Source organism: Thermobia domestica, chromosome 7 (genome assembly GCF_964235325.1).
Source record: "Thermobia domestica chromosome 7, izTheDome1.hap1.1, whole genome shotgun sequence".
Classification (NCBI taxonomy): domain Eukaryota; kingdom Metazoa; phylum Arthropoda; class Insecta; order Zygentoma; family Lepismatidae; genus Thermobia; species Thermobia domestica.
In genome coordinates this window covers 279,369,909-279,395,916 of record NC_137460.1, presented here as the reverse complement: position 1 = coordinate 279,395,916, position 26,008 = coordinate 279,369,909, and the positions used below count along the sequence as shown (strand labels likewise).

General features: G+C 34.3%; 2 protein-coding genes across 2 annotated transcripts; both read right to left on the bottom strand.

The window, feature by feature from the left end:
- Positions 1–7,986: 7,986 nt before the first annotated feature.
- LOC145689755 (uncharacterized) lies at positions 7,987–8,529 on the bottom strand. Its single transcript, XM_081763953.1, has one exon. It carries the CDS (start codon positions 8,527–8,529, stop codon positions 7,987–7,989), a length of 543 nt encoding a protein of 180 aa, XP_081620079.1.
- A 530-nt stretch (positions 8,530–9,059) lies between these two features.
- Positions 9,060–10,040, bottom strand: LOC145689754 (zinc finger MYM-type protein 1-like). Its single transcript, XM_081763952.1, has one exon. It carries the CDS (start codon positions 10,038–10,040, stop codon positions 9,060–9,062), a length of 981 nt encoding a protein of 326 aa, XP_081620078.1.
- Positions 10,041–26,008: the final 15,968 nt, after the last annotated feature.

Here is a 26,008-nt window from a genome sequence, read left to right as displayed (position 1 = left end):
CTATATTGATTTCAAAGTGGAATTAATTTTTATATCACAGCATATTATTACTATTGTCCACAGAGGATTCTTTAAAATGTGTATTCTAAACCGTACTATGTTACTTTATTAACACTTTATTATATTTAGAGAGTACGCATAAATGTATATTTATTTACAATATGTTCTATCAATTAAATATGTGTGAAAAACTTATATGGTAAGTCCTAATACTTTTAAACCGCTAAACAGTTTAAATTTATATCTAAGTGGATTTGCTAAACTTGACTCTACTACTGATATTATAAACATATTAAATTTTTAAATGCTATAAACAATTTGGTCAACATTTGCGCATAAATATGTATGTTCACAATATTTGCAAGATGCTTTCTTATCTTTATAGTTTTGCATGTTACATTACCACACACGACCTTTCCTCCTGCCCATTTCTCGAAATTCCGTGCGTTAATTCACATGTAAGAGAAGTCCGAGTACCTCTTCAGAAATTCGAGTCAGAGAGAGGAGACAGACCGACGTCTATTACTAACGGTGGTTCAGGGTTTATTAATAGTACTTCATCTCTATTTCTACATAAGTTTACTTAATTCTAAGTTTACTTAATGGTTCCTTTTCATCATTTGTAAATTAGTACTTTGCTGATTTTGGCTATTGTCTAGCATTAAGGGCCAGCTTTTGCACCTACTTTTTTGCGATATTCTATTCCGATGCGGTTCTTTTATGGTTTCGTACGTTAAATTAACTTACCAACATTAAATTCAGACGGCATTACAGAGCGAGCGTTGGCGAGTGAAGGCGGGTTAGAGCTCCGCACGGCACGTTGTTTTATATCTTTGTAACCAACAATGCACTTTCTTTTCTCACTAAATCACTTGCACTTATCTTTACGGTTTGTACTATTTGCTAGTTTTGGCCCCACAATATTAACAATTAGCTTACTTTTTAGTGCAAATTCAAATGGAACTTAAAAAATCATATTATTAGTTATATAAAGTACAGTCAAAGAATGTTAAATTTTTAACCTACGAATTCTTTAAAACCTAGAAGTAAATAATCATATAGTAAAGTAAAGTAATTAGTCATATGGTTCTTATAATTTGGAAGATAAAGTAAAAAGTTCGAAATAAATTCCTTCCCGGGAATTTATAGGTCAAGGAAAAAACCCGGGAATATTCCCATTTCTAAATTCCTTCCCACCAGAAATATTCCCACTGCCCATCACTAAAATTAATATAAATTAAGAAACCGTACATAAAGCAAGAAAACAAAGGCTTTTATATTTGAATAAAACAGTAAAATACATTCCTAGTTGATACAGAAATAAAATTTTACAATAATGAAATTAATGGACACATTCTCTCCTGGTGTTCCATTATGTGAACATTGTAATTTAGATTACACTGTAGAAGTTATAACTATTACTTTCCTTATAGCTTTCAATATGACTGGAAGCAACTATTAATCAAGTTATTTAAGGCAACAAACATACAAAAATATAAAAATAATGAATATTTTATTTACTTTATTTCCCCCATGGTGCATGTAAAAATTTCTTTGAGAATGACGTCACCATCGCCAAATGCAAAAACTAATAGAGCAGGAAACAATTACATCACCTCTTCATTATATCCCTTGTGAATGCAGTTGGCGCTTTCCCAACTAATGGCGGCCAGTATGTGAAGGTGTGGTGCTTCGGTGTAGTAATTAAGCTGATTGGGTGGATGACGCAGACCCATTGTTTACATTTGTGAGCGGTGATTTTTTTTAAGTTAACTGAATATGAATCGAAATGAAAACTTGATATATTGTGTACGAGCACTCAGTGGATATTATCCGCAATTTTGGAAAGAAACGACATTGTTTCCTATAAATACGGTATAATTTTGTTGATAAGTGTTTATCTCGTAAGAATAACATTATAATTTTTGAAGTGTTACAGTACTAAAAGTTTACTATTGAAAAAATATGGGAAAAATTGAGTGAAGTCTGCCGCTTTTAAACTCCAAAATAAAAGAGGTTTCATTAAAATCCAATTTAGTGGTTCCCAAGATAAAGGATCTTAAATCTTAAATGTGTACTGTTATGCTTTTTGCCTAGTTTACAGTGAATACAGGTAGCCAGAACCTACTAATATGGCCCCTATTAGTCAAGACACGTCTTGTTCACTATCTCCTAAGAGTCGAATTGTTTTAGATATTAAGTGTGCGAAGTGTTGTAGAATAGTAAGGAATGGTATCATTTGTGATAACTGTGATAAATGGAATCATTTTCGTTGTGCCAGAGTTGATGAAAATGATTTACCAGCTGAAAATGAGCAGTGGTTTTGTCCAAAGTGTAAGACGGAAGCTCAAAATTATGGGTTGGTGGCGGACGATACTAATAAGAATAGTGAAGCATCTCTCCTGAAAATTATTGAGATATTAGAAAATGACATAAGAGTTCTGAAAAATGAGAATGAAGAGTTAAGGAAGAATACAATATGTATATCTGAAGAAAGGAGTGAAAACATGACATCACACCAAAAGTCAGTAAACCCTAGACGATGGGAAACTGTCCCTTAGAAAGCCTCAAAAAACACTAAATTTAAGGTTAATAGTGTCAACTTCCCACCCTTAAAAAATAGATTTGACCCATTATCAGATTTGCCTACTGAAGCAGAAGAAGATGGAAATACGGTACGACGGCCAAGTAGTGAGATAAAGAAGATGTAGTCAAACTGCAAAACTCGACCTATGAAAATCTGTTTATATTCTGACAGTCAGGGAAGAGGTGTTTACTCCAATATCTTAACACATAGTCATCAACCGGGGCTAAATTCTCCGATGTGACAGCAGATGTGTTGGTACAGAATGTAACGGATATTCCAGTTCTACTTGCAGGAACCAACGACGTTGCTAAAAATGAAACTAAGGATCTTTTGTCTTCTTTGAGAAGGAAATTGTATGAACTTAGAAATGCCAGGCTAGTGTGTGTCTTTTCTGTGCCTCGACGGCACGATTTACCGTCGTGGTCCATAATCAATAAAGAGGGAGACAAAGCAAATAATGAAATGTATAAAATTTGTAAACACTTTAGAAATGTCACCTACATAGATATTAGTAACTTGGGGAGCAAATTTCATACTGTCCACGGATTTCATCTTAATAGATTGGGTAAAAGATTTGTTAGTGATAAGATCTTAGAGGCAGTTAGCAAAATTGCCAAATGTGAATCTGACCCTATTCCTCTGAATGTTAAAACCAATTCTTTTTTAGGATAGATCTAGATCAAAATGTTAACTCATTCAATACGTCTGTACATATAGAAAGTAGTAATATTATTAATCAATGTAGGCCTAATGAAGCAGTAACTTTTTCATGGAATATCCAAGGATTAGCTAATAAATTCGCTATAGTTGAAGATTATGTTTCTAATCTGAATGTTGATTTTGTATGTCTTGTTGAGCATTGGCTTCATCCTAGGGAAATTAATTTTTATGTCCTCAACGGATATGAATTGAGTAACAGCTACTGTAGACCCATAAGGAAACATGGGGGATATGCTATCTTTATTAAAAATATATATTCTCATAGGCCTATCCTTAGTGTAAATACCATGTCTATTGAAATGGTCTTTGAGGTTACAGCATCATACTTGCCTGATATTAACACTATTGTTGCAGCTGTATACAGACCAAATGTTGAATGTAAAGATTTAAAGTTATTTATTGACAGAATGAACAATCTTCTAGAGCATTTAAATACTTTTAACTCCAATATTATTTTATGTGGGGATTTTAATGTTGATTTTAAGTTGGAAAACAACATAGAAAGTATTACGTTAAATAATGTGTTCTCTTCATTCAATCTAGCTATTGTTACTACTGATATTACCAGGCCTAAATTTGGAGGTGGTAGTTGTATTGACAATATAATCACTGTAATCGACAGGTCTATTGATAGTTCAATCGTAAAAAACTGCTGTCTCTGATCACTGCGCGGTTTTACTTAAATCTGAGGTGAATTTTCTCAATGTAACAGGTAAGACTAGTAACAATAAATGCAGGTTAAGGGTTGGCTTAATGAGAGAAGAAAACATAACAAGATTTCAAGAGGTACTATCATCAGTTGACTGGAACTTTATGTATAGCTCCTTGCAAGATGTTAAGGATAAACTAGAATTTTTTATGTCTGTAATGTCGTTCTCAACTGAAAGTGCGTTTCCTGTAAAATACGTTATTGGCAAGCCGACTAAACCGAAAGCTACTAGAGTTAAGAGTAAAGAAATTGATAGTCTCAAAGCAAACTGTAAATTTTATTATGACTATTATAGTAGTACTGGCTCAAGTGTCATAAAGAATTTATATAAAATTAGTAAGAAAAAATTATATAAACTAGTGAGAGAAACTAGAATTAAGGTTAATGATAAAACCATCAACAACTCTGGCAATAAGTCTAAAGCAATGTGGAATATCGTAAAAAAAGAAATTTATCCTATATACAGTAACATAAAAATCTCTGATAACCAGCTGAATGCCTCTGAATTTAATAACTTTTTTGTTAACAAAATTGAAGAGATACTGAGGGAAGTTTCATCATATCCTCATAATAATGATTCAGGGTTTTATTTAAATAAATTGTCTAAACCTATCACTACGTTTAATTTTCATCCAATTGAAGTAAAAGATGTTGAGAAAGCGATTATTAAAATGAGTAGCAGTAGATGTGAGGATATTTATAATCTGAGTCCTATTATGTTAAAATATGGAGTACATTTTATAAAGGAACCTTTAACTCACATTATAAACTCTTGTATATTAGACTGTTATTTTCCTGAATGCTTTAAATTAGTGAAAGTAGTACCTATAATGAAGAAAGGAAATAAGTCTTCTCTTGATAACTATAGACCAATTTCACTGGCTCCAGTTATATCTAAAGTTTTTGAGATTGTTTTGAATGAGCAGATTGTTGACTATTTTGAACATAATAATTTATTTAGTAATTCTCAATTTGGTTATAGATCTGGACTAGGAACTGTTAAGGCTGCTGTCTCATTTTTGGTAAATTGTATTTCTGGGTTGGACAGTAAAAACTTTGTTCATGTAAAACTATATGATCTATCAAAAGCATTTGATACGGTGTCTCATGATATTTTGTTGGAAAAACTAGAATTCTATGGTTTTGATAATGCAGCTCTGTCACTTCTTCATTCGTATTTAAATGGACGATATCAAAGAGTTGTTTATGAAGGGGAAGAGTCTAATCTGCTGCCTGTCAGATACGGAGTACCTCAGGGATCTATTCTTGGTCCGATTCTTTTTATTATTTATATCAATGACCTCCCATACAACGTCGCTTCACCCTTCGTTAATAGTTATTTATTTGCTGATGATCTCAATATTTTGTGTTAACTCACGACAAAAAGACTCAGTTCAGTCTATATTAAACAACACCTCAGATATTATTAAAGACTGGTGTACTTCCAACTTGCTTTGTATTAACTCTGATACGATCAAACACTTGGTGCTTACTTACAATAACAAAAATTCGAATGCAGAACTTAAAAAATATTCCGCTTCTTTTTTGGGTTTTTTAATTGATAATCATTTGAACTGGGACGATCATATCCTTATGGTGGAATCTAGAGCTAGTAAAGGAGTTTATCTTATTCGTAGATTGAGATTGTGCGTAAGTTTAAAGGTACTTAAAACTGTTTATTATGCTTAAATTCACAGTCATTTAAGTTATGGAACGATACGTTGGGGTCTTCAGTCCTCCATTAAAAGCCTATTGAAAATACAAAAGATATGTGTAAGATTAATGCTCGGTCTCCCTAGTCGTGCACATTGTAGGTCAAGCTTCGTTAAATTAGGAATTATGACAGTACTTGCAATTTTCATATACCAATGTTTGCTTTACATTAAGGAAAACAAACATATCTACAATGAGTTAGGGTACTCTCATACTTATCAAACTAGAAACAGGAACTGTTTAGGATTATTTAGATGTGAATATAGTAAGACACAAAAGACCTTTTACTATATGTCAGTTAAATTTTATAATTTTCTACCTATATCTGTAAGAGAACTTCCATTCTGGGCTTTTAAAAAAGAAGTACAGAAATTACTTATTAATAATTGTATATATAGTGTTGAAGAATTTTTTGAACTCAAAATTGATAGTTAAAATATTCGCTTCTGTTAGGTAGTGATCTTTGTTTATATTGTGGTATGTTATATATGTAACTAAAATTTTCAACTTCTATTTCTGACGATTGTAATACATCTGATGTTCTCAGATGTTTCTGCAATAAAATTTATTATTATTATTATTATTATTATTATTATTATTATTATTATTATTATTATTATTATTATTAATTGCGATACGGTGTAGCCAAATTAGCCGGTATTTGCGTCATACTTAAAATTGTTCCAATATAGGACACCGGAAAAAACGGGTAGGTCCGATCAACATCTCGGAAGGGAGAGGAATAAAATTAATAGACCTTATGCAAAGTCGTTCTCACGCGTGATTAGTGCCATACTAAAGAGTTTGTCTACATTTTCCGCAGCAGTCAGGCCTTTAGTATGATGCTAATTATACGCCCAAACGACTCTGCATAAAGCTCAATATGTCTAAATTGACTTAGATTAGGTCGAATGATAGTTTTCGGGGACGCTGAGATGAATAGTGACAATCTCGAAGCTGTTGGATTTCAAGTTCAGCCCACACCAAATGAAAAGTAAAATATCTAAATTAACCGATATTATTGTTCCATTCATACAGGGTAGTCCGGAAGTGGGCGTACCCCATCTTTAGATTCAACAGTATAGTTTTAGTTATGGTAGAACGTCCGTACACAGTTACCGTTAGTCTTAAGATTCTTAAGAGTCATAAACAATGGTATGATCACCATCCATGTCGTAACACACCTGAATTCTGCGGCAAGTTCTCGGAGATGTTTTACGGAAATACTCCGTTGTCACAAGGTTGAAGGCGTGTTCAAGAGCTACTCGTAATTCCTGTGCTGGGTGATATCGAATGTTTCTTACTTGTTGTTTTATGAAACCCCAGAGAACATAGTCTGTCGTCAGATCGGTTCTTCTTGGAGGCCAGGCAAAGGAGTTGGTGTACAGATGCAAAACCTCTTCCAATCCAGCGGCCAGGAAACGTCTAATACAGGTAATTGTGCACGTGAATCACGAAGTGCGCCGGTGCTCACATGGATAGCAATATTGCCTGCCAATGCCAAGCAATGTTACCAGACTATTGCAAGCAATGTTAACGAACAAATGTGGCTAAATCCTAAAACTATTAGAAAATGCCAATTAGGGATACGCCCGCCTCCGGGCCACGCTGTAGTTTTTGGAGTTCCTAAAATGAATAGTGTCAGTCCGGAATTTCAGTAGCGGTTCGTGGTCTGTAAAACCAGCAGTTGCAATATCAAAAGGTACATGTTTACGCGCGACTTCCACTCCACCCCCAACCTTCCTTCTCTTGTGTCTTTGCCTCCAAGCTCTACTGCTATGTTTATTGATTTAAGTACAGGGTGGCCCAAAAGTAGGTATACAGACCCGTACTGAATTTTATTACATTTCTTATTGTTATCAAACAGGTAGACTTAGTTTCCTTTATTATTTGTTCTTAACGTCTTTTTACTTATAACTTAATCCCAGAATAGTCGAAGCAAATAAATCCCATAAACTGGAATGTTACACTTGATCAATGCAGGGGTGTATACGTACTTTAGGGCCAACCTGTATATTAACAATTACTGAACTAACCTATCTTTTCTGTTTCCTTCCGAACAAGGTAAACAATCACTGTCATTGCACATTTATGCGTTATGCATATACGACACTTTTAAACAAGAGATAAATATAATTAGCATGTGTTGTAAGGCACGGAAATATAAACAGCATGAAAGCATTACGGAAACATTGAAGAAAAAGAATATGAATATATGTAAAGCTAAACAAAACTATTTAATTAAATAAATCGTACCTTATTTGAAAAGGAAGTCCATCCTACGTTGTTTTCGAGCTGCAAATTTCTCTATTACTTGTTGGTCAAAATCTGGAATGCTGTTCACCAAGTCTCTCTCAATAGATAACATTGCTAGGGCAGATAGTCTCTCTTGTGTCATAGTATTCCGTAGAAAAGTCCTTATTCTCTTTAAGGTAGAGAAGCATCTCTCTGCCTCCGATGAAGTCATTGGAATAACGAGCAAAACCTTCAGAAGTTTGGTTATTTCAGAAAAGTTTCTCTCAATCTTATTGTGCTGGAAAAATTCTAATAAACTAACTGGTGCAGATATTGATGAAAACTCGGCAGTGTTATATATTATTGAAAGTTCGAAATGAAGCTGCTTTGCGTTGACAAATGGATAGAAGTTGCAAACGTTTTGAACAATTTCTTCTGGAAATTCCTTCCTGTATTCTCCAAACTTTTCATTACAGAATAAAGTGCCCGCCACAAGATGGCCAGTAAAACTAAATCTTTGTTTAACGTTACTAATAATCGCATCACACACTTCCTTCGCTTCCATGTTTAGTTGTGTGTTATCAGTTTCTCTTCTTTTCGATGTCTCCGCCGAAACTAAAGGCTCAATATCTATTTCTTCGTTTCTTATTTTTTCAACACTTTCTACAAAAACTGACACATACTTTTGAGCACTTACCACATCAATGTCCTTTCTTTGGAACTGTCCATACAAGATGTCAACATGAGGTAAAATTTTGTGGAACAGAGTTAGCCAAAACACAAAGCTGTGTCTAGTAAGCGTGTCAATGTGCGCTCTTGCCTTCTCGATTGTGCTCGAATTTTTAATATGTTCATTATTTAGAATATCTTTCAAACATTGAATTATTTCTTTTCTGTACAGATAAATTGTATTAACGCCGCGTGATTGGAAATTCCATCTCGTAGGAACAGACCGCGGAAGTCTTTTCTTTACGATATCATCAAGTAATTTTGTACGCTGTGGACTTGTTGAGAAGAAGGAACAAACTCCCTGCAAAGTGTAAAAAAATACTCTAACATTTCTTACCATTGAAGCAGCATTGAGCATAATTAGATTCAGCTGGTGGGCATAACAATGAACGACTCGGCGTTTGGAAACTGTTGTTTAATAATTGCTTGTACTCCTCCAGACGTTCCGGACATTACTGACGCGCCATCGTACGTCTGCGCGATTAATTTCTGTGGGGTGTCCTCTAACATATGTTTTTCAAGTTCTTTTAACAGGCATGACGCCAAAGTTTTTGCAACGTGTTTAGGAGGTTCGAGGAAAGTCCAAAATCTTTCAACTGGTTTTCCACACACTAAATGTCGATAAATGACGGCCATTTGAAAAGTATTAGCCACATCACTAGTTTCGTCTGCAATCACAGCTAAAAATTCTGATTCTTTTACTTCTTGTGAGATTTTGCTCTGGCAAACTTCTAACATTATATTTAAAAGTTCATTTTGAATCGTTTTAGACGTTCCCTTAGAGACAGTAGGTTTCTCCAAATGAGTTTTCATGGCTGTGTCAAGTTCTGCACTGAAATCAATGAGGCCACGGAAAACACCTGGGTTTGAAGATCCTTCTGTCTCGTCATGACCCCGCAACGCTAATTCAAATGCACCACAAAAACGTACACAATTAATTATAATATTTAGAATATAAAGATTATGTCTCACTCTTTCGTTATGCAAAGCTATATTTCGCCTATACTCACTGTCTAACTGCTGAGCTATATTGGCAGTACCAAATAAAGCTAACTGTAATACATTTTTCATATGGATATTTGTAGCTTTGTGTCCCTTAATTCGTTCACTCAAATGATTAATATATTTTATGCCTATTTCAGTCCAAGCACGTTCACCCCCAAAAAGTAAACAAGGAAAACAAAATAAAGCATTTTTTCCCTCACAACCACAAAGCCAGTCTGTGTTGTTATAATACTCGATTTTAAAAGAGCGCTGAAACTGTCTTTTACCTGTTTTGACTGTTTGATTGATTGTTAAAATTGGTGTTGGACGCCCTAACCTTTTTATTTCAACCTTCTCCTCCATCGGCCTCCGAGAAAACGGGGTCCTGAGAAGACTGCAAACTGAATTCATTTTGCGTTTTCTGTTACTAGCGTTATATTTTAATATTAATAATATCACTCACAGGCTAAGAACAAAAACACCATCACATTCTTCAAACACACACTTACAATAAAACAGCACAATAGGATTTTCAATTGTAACAATATTATGAGCAAAACCTCGGACACACTCTACATATCACTCCCTCTATTCTATTTTATTATTATTATTATTATTATTATTATTATTATTATTATTATTATTATTATTATTATTATTATTATTATTATTGTTGTTGTTGTTGTTCTTTGGTTTGTTCTTCCAAACTTCCTCGACCCACGCAACACCCACGCCTTCATCGCTGGTGAGTGAAGGAATTCATAACTATTACAGAAGCTGAGTGGCAGTTGCCAAGGTCTCCGCAACTGGATGGAGACCGTACAACAGGATAGGAGCGATGCAAGAATAAATATGCTTTCCAATGTTAAGAAATAGGAACTCTGCCGTATGCTCAATGCTAATGGATCCAGTGGCAACGCTATTTGCCACTGGATGTGTGTTTCTCTCTCTTTCTTTCAGTTTTTTGACATGATTTTTTAAGAGATGCATCAATACTGTGTTGTGCTAAAAAGCAAGGGATTATTTTTACTAAAACATTATTTTAAAATTTAAAAACTAAATAACGATGTAAATTCATGTGTGGACCAGAAATCATTCTCAGATACTGATACTGTTGTACTTATAGGAGGCACTAATGATGTGTCAAAAAATGAGTCTGAAGTTGATGTCCGTGTTTTGAAGACTACACTCAGCACTCTTACTCATACAAATGTAATAGTAGTTAATCTACCATACCGGCATGATATATCGAAGAGTTCTTGTGTTAACTCAGAAGTACAGAAAACAAATAGCATCATTAGTAAAGTTTGTAGTCGATTTAAAAATGTACAGTTATTAGATGTATGTAGTCTTCCACGAGAATTTCATACCCATCATGGTTTACATTTGAATAATCTAGGAAACCGTCATGTATGTGAAAATTTAAGTAATATGATTAAGGCTCAGAACAGGAACAGGGATCCCATTCCTCTTACTTTCCCCCGTACAGGTCTTAGCAATATCGTTTGCAGCCGGACAAAATAACGAAAAATATATAACTTTTTAGCACACCAGATGAAAAATCCGAACCCAAGATAGCTAATACAATAAGTATTTTTCATCAGAATGTACAAGGAATCCAAAATAAACTCGAATACTTTGATGTGATTTTAGCTGATGATTTGAAAGAATGTAAGGTTATTTGTCTTGGTGAACATTGGCTAAATGATACACTTATTAAGGAGGTCAATTTTGAAAACTTTAATCTAATCACTAAATTCTCTCGCGTTTCACACGAACGTGGAGGTGTATACATCTTTGTTCACAATAGTCTAAAAGCTCCTGAAATAGATATTACAAAATTCACCTGTGAATTTGACTTTGAAGCTGTAGCCATTACATTACCAAGTGTTAACACTTGTATTATATGCATTTATAGGTCGCCATCTGGCATATTTACTGTTTTCTTAAAGAAACTCGAAAGTCTTTTGCACTTCATACTAAAAGACTTTGAAAAAATGATCATCTGTGGTGATATTAATGTAAATTGGATAGTGGAAGCAAAAAAGAAGTCCGATCTACGAGATCTGCTGAATGTGTACAATCTCCAAGCGCTAGTGGATGTACCGACACGTCATAATAAAAGTGCGCTAGATCAGTTCATCATTAGTAAAAACCAATTTGCCTATAACCTTGAAGTATTTGATCCCGGTTTTTCTGATTATGATGCGATTATTTTAAAAATCACTTTAAACAATACCACTGTTCTTAAGTTTAAAGTATACATAGTTACAAAGAGAATTTTCTAAAGTCATAATATGGAATATCTAAATTTCTTGCTTTCTCACGAGTCTTGGAATGGCATATATAATACGTCTGACACTGAATGTAAGTTTAAATACTTCTTTGAAACTTTCTTACATTACTTCAATATGGCGTTTCCAAAAGTTACTCGTAAAATCCGGACGTCTTCCACTAAATCGTGGTTAACTAAAGGCATTAAAATTTCTAAAAGTAACCTATTTAGATATAATAGATTACTCAAAATAAATACATCACTTCCTCACAAGTTTCGAAATTATATTTTTAAGTACAGGGAAATATACAGAAGAGTAATTAAAACAGCTCAATTACTATCAAATAGCTCCACAATACTTAATTCTACTAATAAAGCTAAAACTATGTGGAAAATCTTAAACGGTGGAACAAACAACAAAAAGAGCGACTTTGAGTATGTTAAAGTTGGGGACGAAATTATTAAAGAACCTAAGCGGATTGCAGATGTCTTCCATGATTATTTTCTAGATAGTGTACCATTACCTGACCCCATACAAGCGACTTATGACGACTCGATGAAATTTCCAATGCATTCACATACGAGTTTTTTAATTCCAGCAACAGTAGAGGAGTTATGGAAAATATTGAGTAGGATGTCTAATTCGGGATCTTCAGGTTTTGATGAAGTTGCAGTGACTGTTATTAAATTTTGTTTTCCTTTCATTGTAAATCATCTCTGTTATTTAGTAAACCTATGTCTTGAGAAAGGATATTTTCCGTCCGTGTTAAAAGTGGCAAAAGTAATTCCTCTCCATAAAAAGTGGAGTATGCATGATGTAAGAAATTATCGCCCAGTCTCCATTCTTTAAACGTTTTCAAAAATTTTTGAATATGTGATAAGTCACGACTCTGCAATTTTTTGAAGTCATGTAACTTACTATCACCATCACAACAAGGCTTCCAAAATAAGAAAAGTATTGAAACAGCCTTGTTTGATTACATGTCCAATATAGCTCTTGAATTAAAAAACAGTAAATATGTTGTTGGCCTATTCATCGACTTATCCAAAGCTTTTGATACAATTGATCATGCTATTCTTTTAAGCAAGTTGTATGCTTATGGTATTAGAGGAGTAGCTCACAACTGGTTTCTCTCTTATTTATCCAGTAGGCAACAAGCGGTACAAATATCAAAATTAGCTGCAGATGGTTTTCAAACAACTTGTTCGTCTTTATCGACTGTAATCAGAGGTGTTCCTCAAGGTTCCATTTTGGGTCCTATTCTCTTCCTGATATATAGAAATGACTTGTTAGAATTTATGCATCCAGCAAAATGTATTCTATATGCTGATGACATCAGTATGATAATATCAGGAAAATCAATAGAAGAAGTTGAGAGGAAATCTGACATTTTTACAGACAAATTAGTAAAATGGTTAACAGCGAATAAGTTAATTATAAATCATGATAAGTCGATTCTCTTACATTTTCATTTTCCAGGAAAACCGCGTATATCACTTAGAATAAAAATATCTTCTAACTTACTCCAATATTCTTGCATAACAAAGCTTTTAGGTGTAATCATAAGTGATGATCTTTCATGGTCTGCTCATATCTCCACTTTAAACAAGAAACTAAGTAGCGTGTGTTTTGCCTTATACAAACTTCAAAATACTGTATCGAGAAAAGCACTTCTTAGCTTTTACTACGCCAAGTTTAATTCATTAATTAACTTCGGCATAATACACTGGGGATCTGCTGAAAATAGTTTAAGCAGTTTCCGATTCCAAAAAAAAAAAAAAAAAAGCGATTAGAATAAATTTTGGGTTACCCACAAAATCGACATGTAAAAAGGTTTTCAGAGAAGCAAAAATTTTAACACTCCCCAGCTTATACATCTATAAATCTATTCTTTTTACTGTGAAAAACAAGCATCATTTTATCTTTAACAAAAATGTTCATAGCCATAATACAAGACAAGGTAGTGACATATTTGGGATGCATCAAAAATATGCTCATATAAGCAAAACCGTGTAAATGAATTGTGTCAGATTGTATAATAAACTTCCTCTGTACTTGTATGACCAATGTTTCCATTCTTGGTAAGACTTTATATAATCTATAATGAAAAGTGCTATTATACATTAAAGAATATTTAAATGACTCATTAACTGAAGAGTTGGTAACAGATACCCGTGAGTACCCGTGAGTACATGCCTGGTGTGGTACAAACAGTTACCTAATTAGATGTAAATTGTCATGTTTTTATACTTAATATATTCTATTATGTGGTTTTGTATTTTAGAAAGATACATGATGTATACCTCTGGTACTTGACAATATTGTATGTTTTTTTCTTTCTTTCTCACAACTGTAATGCTTACATGAGAATTTCTCATGCTTTGTAAGCTAATGAAACAGGCAAATAAATGAAATCAAATGAAATGAAATTGGGTCATGGTGGGTGCTGGGTCATAGTAGGTGATGGTGATCAGAGTGGGTCACGGTTGGTGGGGTCAGTGGGTCACGGTGGGTCGTGGATTACAAAGAGTGGTTGCTCAGTGAGTCGAGGGCCAATGTTTCATTGATCTACGCATATCTGAGTCTGATTTGTATTTACGTCTTTTGTCACTAACGATGATATCTAACACGAGACTTTAAAGTTAAAGTGAAGTCTGAATCACTATAATGCTTTACGTGCTGGAATCGAACTGGGACCTTGCGTACCAAGACCACATATCTTATTTTATATACCAACGAGGATCTCATTTATCTTTCGTGAAACAGTTGCAGTGATTTTTCTTGATATCCGATTCCAAAAACTTTTAAAGGAATTGCAAGATTCTGAGATATTTTTCCACTCATAGACCATCCATTTAATTTAAAAGAGACGAATTTCCTTTTCTATTTTCCTCTTGATTTCGAAACTTTAACCTTCATTTCATTTTATACAGAAGTAATTAATACTCAATGACTAGCTTCAAAATACCTGTCCTTAATTTTTCAGCTATCTTTTTCGCATTATTGATTCATAGAATTTACTTAATTCACATAGCATAAATTCTAAGTTTTTGTGCCTTCCAACCTCTCGCCTTACACTTTTCTAATCTCGTCCCATACCACCTCTTCTTTCTTCTCGAAACCGCAATTCTAGCTACAGTCATTGCCTTTATTCATAGTAGAGGTCTTAATTAAAAGGATAAGATATTTTTTTAATCCCCATCATATTAATATGTTTACTTAAACAACATTCATAATGATTAAGTTAATAATTATATTTATTGAGAATTAGCCTTCGGCTAGCTGGGGCCTTCACCCCAAGACAGGCCCGTATCGAAGGGGTGTCTTGGAGCCCGGACTCCCCTACATTTTTGCTGCCCCCCTAAAATTTTCACGGTAGACTTGTAAATGAACTATAACATGGTGATAAACTGTAATAAAGTTGTATCGGCCCCCTAACTTCTACCGCCCCCCAACATTTTTGGGCTGGCTACCGGACTGTCCCCAGATCCCCGCATTTGCTCGGCGTATGGCCTAGTGATGGGTAAATTCCCGGGAAGATATTTTTCGGGAAAATTATCGGAAAAATTCGGGAAGATTCCCAAAATGGGAATGTTCTGGGAATTTATTACTACATTATAATTTCAAAGTTGAATTCGTTTTTATATAACAGTATATTATTATTGTTGTCCCCAGAGGAGCCTTTAAAATGTATATTCTGAACGAAGTTATGCTATTTTATTAATATTTTATTACATTTATATAGTACTCATATATGGATATTTATTTACAATATGTTCTATGAAGGTAATTTTGTTTCAAAAATGGTATAGTAAGTTCACATACTTTTAACCCACTAAAAGGTTTAAGTTTATATGTAAGTGGATTTTCTATACTTGACTCTATTAATGATATTATAAACATATTAAATTTTTAAATGTTATAAACAAATTAGGTTGGGTAACTGCCAGAAGACACATGTCCCACCATTTTGTCAACATTTACGTTTAGCTTTGGGGCTCTAGATTTTGCACCGACTTTTTAGCGATATTCTTTTCCGATGCGGTTGTATGGTTTCATACGTTAAATTACGTCACCAACATTAAATTCAGACAGCGAGCGTAAGAAAGTGAAGGCGGGTTAGAGCCCCACAGGGCACGTTACCAACAATTCACGTTCTTTTCTCACATAAATCATTTCCCCTTCCTTTATGGTTTGTACAAATTCCCTACTGCCCTAAAAATAATTGTGTTCGATATTTTCTTCACTACTTGAACACTACTCTCGACTCATTTCTTCCGTAAATCATCCTACTTTTTGCTAGTTTCCCCTTCCCCAATACTAAACAATTACCCTAGTTTAGTGCAAATGGAAATGGAATTTAAAAAATCTTATTATTAGTTATATAAGTATACTCAAAGAATTATAAATTTTTTAACCTCCAAATTCTTTAAAGCCTAGAAGTAAATCATAATATATTAAAATAAGATAATTAGTCATATGGTTCTTATACTTTGGAAGATAACATGAAGAAATGAAAATAAATACCTTCCCGGGAATTTATAGGCCAGGAAAAAACACAGGAATATTCTCATTTTTTAAATTTTTCTTCCCATCGGGAATATTTCTAGTGCCCATCACTAATATGGCCTAGCTCCTATTAACTCTATCATTTCTCTAATTTTAAAGGAATTTGAAACAAGGCCATATTGTTATTACAATATCAATCTCCACCCATATTTCACACTTTTCACTAACATGTCTCTACCCTTAAGTGTTTTCGAGATATGGCCGGGTTATTTTGACAGTTACAACTCTCATCTTTCTTCTACCCGCCTTTTTCTTCCCTTGTAAGGGAAATGATGGAACACGTCTTTAATTATTTCAGCCTTAATACCTGCGCCATATTATACTAATTAATAGTAATTTTAGCTGCTTTAATTGCTACTTAACTATTAAAAAGCTATAATTGCGTTGTGAACTTAAATTTGTTTACTAGTCAATCTATCGTCCATTTAGACAGCCACCCACCTTTTCAGACTCAATCAGAAATGATCTCATTTTTTTTCTTACATCGTTTGTACAGAAATATGTAGGCAAAAGTTTTGTTTGTACACAATTAGGGGCGCTGCCAGAACGAAAACAAAGTGGGTGGCTGTCTGAATGGTAGCTCCCTCGCCATGTCCAATTCAATCACAAATTGTCACAATCGTTTGTACATCGTTTGTACAGAAATGTGCAGGCGAAAGTTTCGTTTGTACACAATTAGGAGCGGCGCCAGAATGAGAACAATCCGGGGACTGTTTAAATGGTAGAAACATTAAAAAAATGTGTCACATTCTTTGGAGTATTTACTAACAAGACTTTGTACACACTATTGTGTCGATTGGTATGTTTACACTATCGTGTGATTCACTAATGGATCTTATTTTAATGATGATGGAATCTAATTTTTTTCTTTAGTTTGTACACAATTAGGGGCGCCCCCAGAAGTAAAACAAAGAGAGGGGCTGTCTAAAAGGTAGCCAGCCCACCATGTCCAATTCAATCCCAAATTTTCGTAATCGTTTCTACATTGTTTGTACAGAAATGTGCAGCCGAAATTTTTGTTTGTACACAATTAGGGCAGGAGCGTCATTTAGGAGGGGCAGGGAGGGGCATTTACCCCCCCCCCGAGATTGAGATGTATATAGATTTTATCAATAGAATAGTAGTAAATCAGTGAAAAACGCGAAATTTTACTTATATCGAGTGGTTTTGGCCCAGGCAAGCAAAATCAGAAATGACAGAAATGACGTTGTACTATAGAATCTACTATCTCAGGAAGCATATTCTCTTTAAAAAACCTATAAGTTTCGGTAGCATAACATTTCCCCATAATTCTTCATCTCTTCTTACTTCCACAGTGTGTAAAGGTGATTTATCATCAATGTATACAACTAAACAGCATTTGTCTAATTTGGTAATATTTAACTGGCCCTGAATTTGGTAGTAGTAGTCGCTGTTAGTATTTAGTCCTATAATTCCGTCTGGAATGGCTCTAAGAAAAAATGCCCCTGTCTTTTTCTTTCTCTTCAGTGACATCCTTATTTCTGAGTGAAGGAACACACTTTACTTCCACTCACGCATCATCTTCTACTACATATCCTAAAATATGATTAGAAGAGAATTAATTGATAGACAAGAATGAAAATAGATTTTTAAAAAAAAAAGTAATATAATAATCTGTCTGTCCCTTTTCCGGAAGGAAGTGGTTTGGTTTCGTTCAGATTCAGTCCTCTAATTATAGCACACTGAACAAACAGCACTTATTAGACTTAAACACTTATTATATTATATCAACAAAGAAGTTGAAAAATATTTCTTGCCATCTGGACTAGAAGCTAAGAAACTATACTTAGAATCAATATATAATCCTCATTTCTCTACTGTCACATTCTTCTCATCCGCAAACTTTCGTGGAGCAACATCTTCATGATTTCTTCCGTATTCTATTGATGGTGTCGATAAATTTCTCTTGTGTAAAATGTCTTACACCAACACATGGCACGAAGTGTGATCTTTACATTTCACAACTTTATGGAAGATGGATGGCGTTAGACGGTTGCGGCGATGTTCTTCATAAGTCGAATTTCCATGCTGTCCGCGGGAGGATACTTCAATTAAAGTTCTTTCATCTGAACTGACCTAATACGAAAAATAATGTAAAGCATTCCTGAAACAGGACAGGGTGAACTGAAATTTGTAAGCACAAATAGCTACTTTTCCTACAAACATTAAAAGGAATGTTCATTAAACATATCCTTCAAAATTATCTTTGTCGAGGTATATGTTTGCGAAATATGTAAAAACGAAGTTTCAAGACAACCTGGAATCGTAGAGTTGAAACATATTTTATAATTACATGAATCCACAGAACTGATAGCCTCCCAGAAATTCTCGTAATTTTCTCTACTTACTCAATGTGTATACATCCACACATAAATTATAAGAATTTTAAAAGAATTTAGCTTGATTTCAATTAGTGGAACATGACATATCAATTCTGCGATTCATGACCGTCCCTGAAAAAGAAGAAACAAGTGAGTATCGTTCCACAGTGTGAAACTACGGTAGACTTCCAAACTATACAAATTACATAGTAAAACTGGAAATAGTAGAGACCGGAAGTAGTTAATTTCTACCACTTCTGGTTCAAATAGAAGATTGTCGAAGGAGATTGTACCTATTCTTGGAACGATGAATCGATTCTTAGAAACCTCTTGTCGATACCTCTAACCGTTTTTGAGTTATGACAAATACTATTGAAACCGGAAGTGGCCGATTTGTATAGCTTCCGGTTTAACTTGAAGATTGGTGAAGGAGATAGGACATATTCTTAGGATGCTGAATCGATTTCTGAAAACTGCTTGTCGATAACTCACAGTTTTATATCCATGAAAATCAATATTGAAACCGGAAGTAGTAGTGAATTTCTACCACTTCCGGTTTTAGTGGAAATACAGAAGTCGAAGTGTTTTTGTTTCCTTTACACCTTGAATTGATTTCTAAAAACCATTTGACGCTAGCTATTATCGTTTCTGGGTTATGACTATTACTGTTGAAACAGGAAGTGGTAAAAATCGACCACTTCCGGATTAAGTAGGAGGTTGTTGAAGGAGATAGAATCTGTTCATGGGATGCTGAATCGATTTCCGAAAACCACTTATCGATAGATTTTACCGCTTAAATTGTATGAAAATAGCTCTTACCGTTTTTGCTATGATACCTGTTGACAGGCAGACATATAGACAGACGGACGGACACAGCCATTCTAAAGGACTTCAATTTCTTATGCATAACATAGTTTGGAAGTCTAAAATTAATCCAGAAGTTTCAGAGGCATCACTGTGATACAATGATAGCTACGTGATATATATAGAGACGTGCAGATGGACGAGGGTCTTTGGGTTCATACCCAACCAATCCCAGAAAATTCTGAGCAAATGAAAAAAAATACTTCTATGGAAAAATAAATAGCAAATTCCACGTTTTAGAAGTTGGAAAAGTCGGATCCCACTGAGAAATGAATTTTTTCTTCTATTATACCACTTTTGTGATACAATTATCATCAGAGCTGGTAACTGCGAATCAAAAGTTTTTTTTTTTTTTTTTGGTGAATCACGTTTTCGGACGTTCAAAATGCTCAGCAATTACATTTTTTTTTAGTTTCTACCAGGAACGAAGCCAGAGTTCTGATTTGGGTGGGGGGCATATATACTAAACTAGTAGTATAATTAGCAAACTAGTATTTATGTACTAGTTTAAATATTTGGAAGGCAAGTCAAGATTTGGACCCGTGCTCCCCCTAGCTACATCCTTGGTTTCTACACAACTTTTTTCCGCTAGAAAGTACCCAAGTGAATTAAATAGCTGCATAAATTGTTTGCTATAGTACAACATGTAAATAAATTTTAGGAAAAAAAATCATTCAATCATTCAAGCCTACGATGCGGGGTCTTGCGAATATGATTCCCGATGTAAACACTTGGTCGACGTTGAAATTAAAATGGTGGATCAAGGCGACTAAAACTATAAACCAGATGAGAGGATAGAGACGCATGCTAACATGGAGAATACACTCATTTGTAGCTACAATATATGAAATGCACTACTTTTCGTGGTGACTCTGGCGTTTTTAGCATGTCTTGAAAGAAAGAAAGAAAGCGAAACAGATACCCTACTATGGCACCTGAAATGCCCGCGGCTGAGTCAATACTTAGAAACATTTTGGCGGAGCAAGAATGAGGAAAACCAATCCGGCAGGAGGGGGAGTAGAAATGACATGCCAATTCTAATGTGAAAACCCTCTGTGAAACACAAATAAAAAAAAAGGCTTATCAGATCCCCTCGTTTGCTTGCTTCTTCTCAATTCTTGGAATCCTAACCCGAAGCTTGTCAGTCACGTGATGTGCAAAGCAGAGACATTCTTGGTTCATCTGCTTGCCCCACCGTTTTGCGAGATAGGATGTACTCATAACTGATAGATGAGATTATTATTATTATTATTATTATTATTATTATTATTATTATTATTATTATTATTATTATATTCATGTAATTCTGCATGGAGATTTTGTTCTGGAGAATTTTTTCTTTAAAAATTCCTCACAGACAGGGGTGCCCATCCCCCTCAAAGCTGATGGCGCACTCCCCCCAAAACTAATAATCTCTTCCCTCCTTAAAACTCAAGTCCTCTAAAAACAATTGTCCAGTGTAGCAGTAGTTTTTATAGTACTAGTAATTGTTATTTTTGTTGTTGTTTTTATTTCCTGTAGTAGTATTATAAAATGCTTGTAGTAGTAGTAGGGGTAGTAGTAATTATAAAAATGGCATTACTTTTATTAGTAGTGTCGGTAGTGTACAATACTAAATATGTTCTATAAGGATATTGAAGGGTATAAAAACTTCTACACACTGTGTATGGCACAGGTATTTTTTTACAATTAGTAGTATTATTTTTTTCTTTACAAAATATTGATATAATTCCCTTGTACATGAAAAGTAAGACGCAAGTTACAAGTTATTGTGTTTGATACCAAAAGAAAATGTTATCCTCGAAATTAGCCTACAAAAAGAAGTGATATCCAACAAAAAACATTCCTGTAAAAGAGCCAAGTACGAGTGGCCTTAAAAAGAATTAAAATCACAAAAATAGGCGCCAAGTTCTGGTGGACAACAGTTACAAACACTCACTGGCTCACTTCTAATTTAGATTTGAAACTTGGCTGTTGTCTGTATGGTTACCACTAGCTTACAATTATGTCAAACTACTTTATAATTTTGAACAGACAACATAGGCAAGTTTCAAATCTAAATTTTAAAGTGATTCCTTGAGTGTTTGTAACTGTTGTTCACCAGAACTTGGCGCTCATTTTTGTGATTTCACTTCTTTTCGAGGCTGCTTATACTTGGTTTTTTTACAGCAATGATTTTATTAAATTAAATTATTACTGGTCGTGGTGGTGACATTAACCTACCCCTGATGTCCTTTATAGAGTAATATTTTTTTTCTTTCCTCACTCGACAAAGGAAATTTGTCTATAATAACGCTGTTGGGAATGCATTCTAAAATGTCTTTTTCGGAAGAAAGGACAAGCATGTCGGAGAGCCATACATCTCCCATGCTGCTTCTTAGTCTATTTTTTTACAATCTTTACTTTACTCATAATCCTCTCTGCTGAGCAACTCGTTGCTGGTAATGACAGAAGTATCTGGTATAATATTGTTAGGTATGGAAAACCAGACATATTCAACAAACCTGTGGGCGGCCCTTCTCTCTTAAGGTTATTCATTACGTCCAAATAGTTTGTGTCTAAAACGGTAGATGGCGCCACCGTCACCAATGATAACATATGCAACTAATAAAATTAAAACAATCAAAAATAAAATGAACAATTCAAAAATTAAGCAAAAACGGATATAATCTGGTTAATGGACGTTACAAAATCTAGGGAATGGTACGTGACGATTTCACTTATTGTTATTAGTTTCATTGTTAGACGCCACCATTGTTAAGTAAACAATCAACTTTATCTGCCGTACTTTTTACCAGAAACTGACCAAACTTTACACGCCCATTTAAGATTGAAATATCTAGGGAATGGTACGTGTCGATTTCACATATTGTTGTTAGTTTCACTGTTGAAGACCACCATTGTTAAATAAACAATCAACTTTATGTGCCACACTTTCTAAAACAAACTGGCCAAACTTGGCACACCCATCCGATTAGCACAGATACATCTAGCAAATGGTACCTGTCGAATGTTCGACAGGTTTCATTCTTCGAGGAAACCATTGTTAAACAAACAATTGCTGGATTTTTCCATTGTTAAATAAACAATTAACTTTATCTGCCATACTTTATACTACAAACTAACCAAAGTTGGCATACTCATTTACAATTGAGACATCTATGGAACCGTACGTGTCTATTTCACTTATTGTTGTTAGTTTCATTGTTAGAGGACATCATTGTTAAATAAAGAATCAACTTTATCTGCCACACTTTCTACCAGAAACTGACAAAACCTTGCACACTCATTTAAGATTGAAATATCTAGAGAAAGATATGTGTCGGTTTCTCATATTGTTGTTAGTTTCATTGTTCAAGACCATCATTGTTAAATACACAAGCGTTGGATTTCTACATTGTTAAATAAACGATCATCTTCATCTGCCATACTTTCTAACACAAACTGACCAAACTTGGCGCACCCATCGGATTACCACAGAGATATATACTGAATGGTACCAATCAATTTCTCATATTGTTGTTAGCTTCATTCTTCGAGGCCACCATTGTTAAACAATCGTTGGATTTCTCCATTATTAAATAAACAATCAACTTTAACCGCCATACTTTCTACCACAAACTGACCAAACTTGCACAATCATTTACGATTGAGATGTCGATGGAACGGTACGTGCGATTTCACTTATTGTTGTTAGTTTCATTCTTAGAGGCCACCATTTTTAAAAAAACAATCAACTTTATCTGCCACACTTTCTACCAGAAACTGACCAAATTTTGCACACGCATTTAAGATTGAAGTATCTAGGGAATGGTACGTGTCGATTTCACATATTGTTGTTCTTTCATTGTTAGATGCCACCATTGTTAAATAAACAATGAAGTTTTTCTGCCACACTTTCTACTACAAACTAACCAAAATTTGCAGAATCATTTAAGATTAAGATATCTATGGAATGGTATGGGTCGATTTCACATATTGTTGTTTGTTTCATTGTTAGAGGCCACTATTGTTAAACAAACAATCAACATTAATGGCCATACGTTCTACCAGAAACTGACCAAACTTTGCACACCCATTTAAAGTTGAAATATCTACGAAATGCTATGTGTCGATTTCACATATTGTTGTTAGTTTCATTGTTGTAAGATACTATTGTTAAATACATAATCGTTGGATTTCTTCATTATTAAGCAACAATCAACTTTTTCTGCCATATTTTCTACCACAAACTGACCAAACTTGCACAATCATTTACGATTGAGATGTCGATGGAACGGTACGTGCCGATTTCACTTATTGTTGTTACTTTCATTCTTAGAGGCCACCATTTTTAAAAAACAATCAACTTTGTCTGCCACACGTTCTACCAGAAACTATCCAAACTTTGCACACGCATTTAAGATTGAAATATTTAGGGAATGGTACGTGTCGATTTCACATACTGTTCTTTCATTGTTAGATGCCACCATTGTTAAATAAACAATCAAGTTTTTCTGCCACACTTTCTTCCACAAACTAACCAAGCTTGCACAATCATTTACGATTGAGATATCTATGGAATGGTATGGGTCGATTTCACATATTGTTGTTAGTTTCATTGTTAGAGGACACAATTTTAAGTAAAGAATCAACTTTTTCTGCCGTACTTTCTACCACAAACTGACCAAACTTTATACATCCATTTAAGATTGAGATATCTAAAGAATAGTACGTGTCGATTCCACATATTCTTGTTAGTTTCATTACTGAACTCCTACATTGTTAAGTAAAGAGTCAACTTTATCTAACACACTTTCTAACACAAACTGATCAAACTTGGCACACCCATCGGATTACCTCAGAGATATCTACTGAATGGTACCAATCGATTTCACATGTTGTTAGTTTCACTGTTCGAGGCCAGCATTTTAAAACAATCGTTGGATTTCTCCATTATTAAATAAACTATCAACTTTATCTGCCATACTTTATACTACAAACTAACCAAACGTGGCATAATTATTTACGATTGAGATATCTATGGAATGGTACGTGTCGATTTCATTTATTGTTGTTAGTTTTATTGTTAGAGACCGCCATTTTTAAATAAACAATCAACTATATCTGCCATACTTTCTACCAGAAACTGACCAAATTTTGCATACCCCTTGAAAGTTGAAATATCTACGGAATGCTATGTGTCGATTTCACATGTTGTTGTTAGTTTCATTATTGATGGCCACCATTTTTAAATACAGAATCGTTGGATTTCTCCAGTGTTAAGTATGCAGTCAACTTTTGTCTGCCATATTTTCTACCAGAAACTAACCAAACGTGGCACACTCATTTACGATTGAGATATCAATGGAATGGTTCGTGCCGATTTCACATATTGTTGTTAGTTTCATTGTTGAAGGCCACCGTTGTTAAGTAAACAATCAACTTTATCTTTCGTACTTTCTACGAGAAAATGAAGAAACTTTGCACACCCATTTAAGATTGCAGTATCTAGGGAATGGTATGTGTGGATTCCACATATTGTTGTTAGTTTCACTGTTGAAGGCCACTATTCTTAAATAAACAATCAACTTTATCTGCCATACTTTCTAAAACAAACTGACCAAATTTGGCACACCCATCGGATTTGCACAGAGATATCTACTAGTCGATTTCACATATTGTTTTTAGTTTCATTGTTCGAGGCCACCAATATTAAATAAACAATCGTTGGATTTCCCCATGGTTAAATAAACAATCAACTTTATCTGCCACACTTTCAACCACAAACTAACCAAACTTGGCACACTCATTTAGGATTGAGATATCTATGGAATGGTACGTGTCGATTTTACTTATTGTTGTTAGTTTCATTGTTAGAGGCCAGGTTTCTTAAATGAACAATCAACTATATGTGCCATACTTTCTACCAGAAATTGGCCAAACCTTGCACACACATTTAAATTGAAATATCTAGGGAAACATATGTGTCGATTTCTCATATTGTTGTTAGTTTCATTGTAAAGATCACCATTGTTAAATAAACATTCGTTGGATTTCTCTATTGTTAAATAAACGATCAACTTTATCTGCCATACTTTCTACCACAAACTAAGCAAACTTTGCACACTCATGAACGATTGAGATATCTATGGAATGGTATGTGTCGATTTCACATATTGTTGTTCTTTCATTGTTGAAGGCCACCATTGTTAAATAAACAATCGTTGAATTTCTAAATTGTTACCTAAACAATCAACTTTATCTTACACTCTTTCTACCACAACTAACCAAATTTGGC

Excerpts from the sequence above, each read along its gene's own strand:
- LOC145689755 (XM_081763953.1), bottom strand. The coding sequence starts at position 8,529 with ATGGAAGCGAAGGAAGTGTGTGATGCGATTATTAGTAACGTTAAACAA.
- LOC145689754 (XM_081763952.1), bottom strand. The coding sequence starts at position 10,040 with ATGGAGGAGAAGGTTGAAATAAAAAGGTTAGGGCGTCCAACACCAATT.